This window comes from Clupea harengus, chromosome 25 (genome assembly GCF_900700415.2).
Source record: "Clupea harengus chromosome 25, Ch_v2.0.2, whole genome shotgun sequence".
In the NCBI taxonomy this organism is placed as follows: domain Eukaryota; kingdom Metazoa; phylum Chordata; class Actinopteri; order Clupeiformes; family Clupeidae; genus Clupea; species Clupea harengus.
This window is the reverse complement of record NC_045176.1, coordinates 789,591-794,636: the sequence shown is the minus strand read 5'-3', so window position 1 is coordinate 794,636 and position 5,046 is coordinate 789,591. Positions and strand designations below refer to the sequence as shown.

Sequence of the window (5,046 nt, the reverse complement as noted above, 5' to 3'; positions counted from 1 at the left end):
TCTGTGGTGGAGAGGGGCCTTATGAAAGAAACTCATCATCAAAAACATGTACATGCTAAGACACACACACACACACACACACACACACACAGACACAGACACATTCATAAATCTCGTTATGAACACTCTCACTTTAACATGTTCTCACACACACACACACACGCACGAACGCACGCACGCACACACACACACACATTCATAAATCTCGTTATGAACACTCTCACTTTAACATGTTCCCACACACACACGCACGCACACACACACACGGACACACTCAAACTCACTCACTCACAGGTAATAAAAACACAGAACTTTGGTTTAAAAAGTTGTCAGGAGTCTCCATTTATTCCGCAGTGATATGCACACACAGGACTCTACACACACACACAACTAAATAAAACACACACACACGCAAAAATATACACACCCATGCATTCAAAAAATGATACAAAAACAAATCAGATCATAATGTGTGCTAATAGACACACACACACACACACACACACACACACAACATACACTTCAGGTGTCCCATACATACATCTGTACCTGTGTGTGTGTGTGTGTTTGTGTATAAGAGAGAGTGTGTGACTATTCGTATGAGAGTGTGTGAGTTAGGGTTAGGGTTAGTGTGTGTGTGTGTAAGGGTGTTTGTGAGTGTGTGTGTGTGTGTTACGACCACCGTGTGTGACAGAGAGAGAGCCTGCAGCACTCTGTAGAGTTGGGTAAGCTTGTTCACACACACACACACACACACACACACACACACACACACACACACACAGGTCAGCTATAAACAGATCATGATTCTGGTTCATATGTAGTCATCATCATCATCATCATCATCATCATCGTCCCTTTCTTCTCTCCATCTCTCTCCGTGAGCAGCTGGTCCATGCAGAGATGTGTGTGTGTGTGTGTGTGTAAGTGTGTGTGTGTAAATGTGTGTAAGTGTGGAGGGGAGCAGACAAACTGCCATCCCAGAGAGAGGCCATACACACACACACACACATCTCTTTCTCCATCACCCTCTCCCCCCTCTCTCTCTCTCACACACACACACACACACACACACACACACACACACACACACACACACACACACACACACACACACACACACACACACACACACACACACACACACACACACACACACACACACCTCACCCTGCTAGTCCAGACGCTGCTGAAACATTCATGATGGCATCAATTAATAACCTGTCACTCCTCTCTGTGTGTGTGTGTGTGTGTGTGTGTGTGTGTGTGTCTATGACTATGCATACAAGTCTGTGTATGTTTGTGTGTGTGTGTGTGGGGGGTTGGTAGACTATGCATGTAAGTCTGTGTGTGCGTGTCTAATATTCCTGACCCCTTTCCACACACACACGTCTGGTTTCTGTGTGTGTGTGTGTGCATGTGAGACTCTCTCTCTCTCTCTCTCACACACACACACACACACACACCTCATCCACGTCCCACTCACCCCCCCCCAATCTCTCTCCTCTGTCAGGAACAAGGACACGGTGACACGGTGACAGATGTGTGTGTGTGTGTGTGTGTGTGTTTGTGTGTACTTCTCAGTTTCACACCAGAACTTGGAGAAATCTGACATTTAACACTCAGGCACACTCACACACGCACACACACACACACGCACGCACGCACACACACACACGCACAATAACACGCGTACACACACACACATTTTCTGCCCAATGCTCTCTTGACATCACTATACATTTTACATCACAACATACACACACACACAAAAATGCACGCATGTGTATCTCAGCCAATTACAGTCCATGGTTGCATCGCCTGGACCAATTAGACGTGTGAGGAGGCGGGACCTGAGCAGTCATGCCCTCAAAGGGCAGAAGGCACTAAGAGTGTTCTAAGAAGAAGGGACGGTTGGAGTGTGTGTGTGTGTGTGTGTGTGTGTGTGTGTGTGTTAAAGTAACCAGATTCAGAAAGACAATTTCTGTGCAACCATAAATGTATAAAATAGTGGCAGACACACACACACACACACACACACACACACACACACACACTCTCTCTCCCCCTCTCAGGAGAAGTGTGTGTTCACATGGTTGAGGCGAGACAACTGCGAGGGGGAGGGGGGCACGTCTTGTCTGTGTGGGCCTTTGGGTGGGCCCGGGGAACTCTGGGAGTTGTAGTCCTTTACTGTGCCCTGCTCCAAGTTGCTTTGGGCATTGTAGTCTCTTGCGGCATTGTGGGAGTTGTAGTCTTTGTGCTGCTGCTGGCGGCGTCTGTGCTCCAGCCTCAGCAGCTCCTGAGCCTCCAGCAGGGCGCGGGCGTTCACCCCGCTCAGGGAGAGTGTGTGTGTGTGTGTGTGTGTGTGTGTGGGCGCCGACGTGTGTGTGTGTGTGTGGGAGTGGACGGGGCTGTGGGGGCCGTGACGGGGGCCCTGGTAGCTGGAGTAACGGCCGCTGTCTTTGGCTGCCTGGAAACCGTTGCCACGGGAAGGGGAGGAGCTCCAGGGGTTGCCATGGGAGATCATGCTGGGCGGAGTCGTATTAGGCCGTCTGAGAGGGAGAGAAGATTTATTTATTATTATTATTGTTGTTTATTTATTTATTATTTGTATTGTTTATTTATTTATTGTGATTATTACGGTATTTTGTTATACTTTTTATTATAAATTTATAATTTTATTATACACTTTTATTATGAATTTAAGAGAGAGACAGACACAGACACAGACACAGACACACACACACACACACACACACACACACACACACACACACACACATATCGTGGAAGAGAGCTGTATTGTCTCTGTGCTTGTCTGAAGGAGTGTATCACCACACACACACACAGACACAGACACAGACACAGACACACACACAGACACACACACACACACACACACACACAGACACACAGACACACAGACACACAGACACACAGACACACAGACACACAGACACACATACCGTGGAAGAGAGCTGTATTGTCTCTGGGCTTGTCTGAAGGAGTGTATCACCACACACACACACACACACACACACACACACACACATACCGTGGAAGAGAGCTGTATTGTCTCTGGGCTTGTCTGAAGGAGTTGGTCGTCTCTAGTCTTTGTTTGTGTAGCTGGAGTTCAACTGTTACTGAGTGGCGTCCAGTCTGTGGGACCTGCAACACACACACACACACACACATATATACACAAGCACACACACACACACACACACACACACACACACACATATACACAAGCACACACACACACACATATATACACAAGCACACATTGCACACACACACACACACATAAATTCATAAGGCTTCAGAAAAACAGATATATCTACTACTTCTAACGTTCTGTCACACAGACCCACAAACACACACACACCCACTAACACACACACACACACACACACACACACATACACACACAACGAAACAAACACACACACACACACACACACACACACACAACGAAACAAACACAGACACACACACACAAACACAGAAACAAACAAACACACACACACAACGAAACAAACACACAGAAACAAACACACACACACAACGAAACAACCACACACACACACACAAACATACAACGAAACAAACACACACTCACAAACACACACATCGAAGAAAAAAACACACACAAACACAGAAACAAACACACACACCCACACACACCCACACAGAAACAAACACACACACCCACACAGAAACAAACACACACACCCACACAAAAACAAACACACACACACAGAAACAAACACACACACCAACACAGAAACAAACACACACACACAGAAACAAACACACACACACACACACACACAGAAACAAACACACACACACACACACACTCAGAAACAAATGTTCTTTCTCTGACACACAACAATCACAGCTTACCTTATTCTCAGGAGTTCTGCATATGTGTCTGTGTGTGTGTGCGAGTGTACTCGTGTGCGTGTGCGTGTGCGTGTGATGTGTGTCTATAAGATACATATGAAGAGAGGTTGAGGTTTAATGACTATTAGATGGGAGTTGGTGAGACACACACACACACACTATTAGATGGGAGTTAGTGAGAGTTAATGAGAAATAGCAGATGCCTCCCCCACGCACACACACACACACACACACCTCTCAATAGTACCACATTCACATTCAGAATCTCTCTCATAGTGTGGTACTTTTGAGAGGTGTGTGTGTGTGTGTGTGCGTTTGTGTGTGGTACTTTTGAGAGACACACACTTGCTCCTTCTGACACACACATTTATTCCAAGACTCACACAGACTGCCTCTTGCTGGGTTGCCATGGTGACAGACGCTGACATATGAGTGTGTGTGTATTATGGTCGTTATGGAGACAGCATTCGCTCTGCCTCATCGACCAACCAGCCGCTTCACCAAGGCAACAGTCATCTACTAACCTCACACGAGCACACACACACACACACGCACACCCACACACACACATATACACGCACGCACACACACACACACACCACCTCACACGAGCACACACTCATCGACCAACCAGCCGCTTCACCAAGGCAACAGTCATCTACTAACCTCACACGAGCACACACACACACACACACACACGCACACGCACACCCACACATATACACGCACGCACACACACACACACACCACCTCACACGAGCACACACTCATCGACCAACCAGCCGCTTCACCAAGGCAACAGTCATCTACTAACCTCACACGAGCACACACACACACACACACACACACACCCCCCCCCCACACACAGACACACGCACGAGACCCTGTAGAGACATGTTACGATCACACACACGAGACCCTCTGTCATGTTGAAACGTGGTACACACACAGCTCTTAAGATACATGGTACGTCCATACACTCTCTCTCTCACACACACACAGCTCTTAAAGACACATGGTACGCCCATACACACGCTCTCTCTCTCTCACACACACACACACACAGCTCTTAAAGACACATGGTACACCCACTCACTCACTCACTCTCGCACGCACGCACACACACAGCTCTTAAAG

The 5,046-nt window shown here is 47.3% G+C and overlaps 1 protein-coding gene across 1 annotated transcript in view; it reads right to left on the bottom strand.

Annotated features, from left to right (window-relative positions):
* Positions 1-1,461: 1,461 nt before the first annotated feature.
* Positions 1,462-5,046, bottom strand: part of LOC105891145 (partitioning defective 3 homolog) — a 6,082-nt gene continuing 2,497 nt past the window's right edge. The window contains exons 2-3 of the mRNA XM_031562975.2: positions 3,056-3,168; positions 1,462-2,552 (exon numbers count right to left, since the gene is read on the bottom strand). Of these exons, the coding sequence (XP_031418835.1) occupies positions 2,072-2,527 (456 nt within the window). The 5' untranslated portion in view covers positions 2,528-2,552; positions 3,056-3,168 and the 3' untranslated portion in view covers positions 1,462-2,071. The remainder of the gene's footprint in view (positions 2,553-3,055; positions 3,169-5,046) is intronic.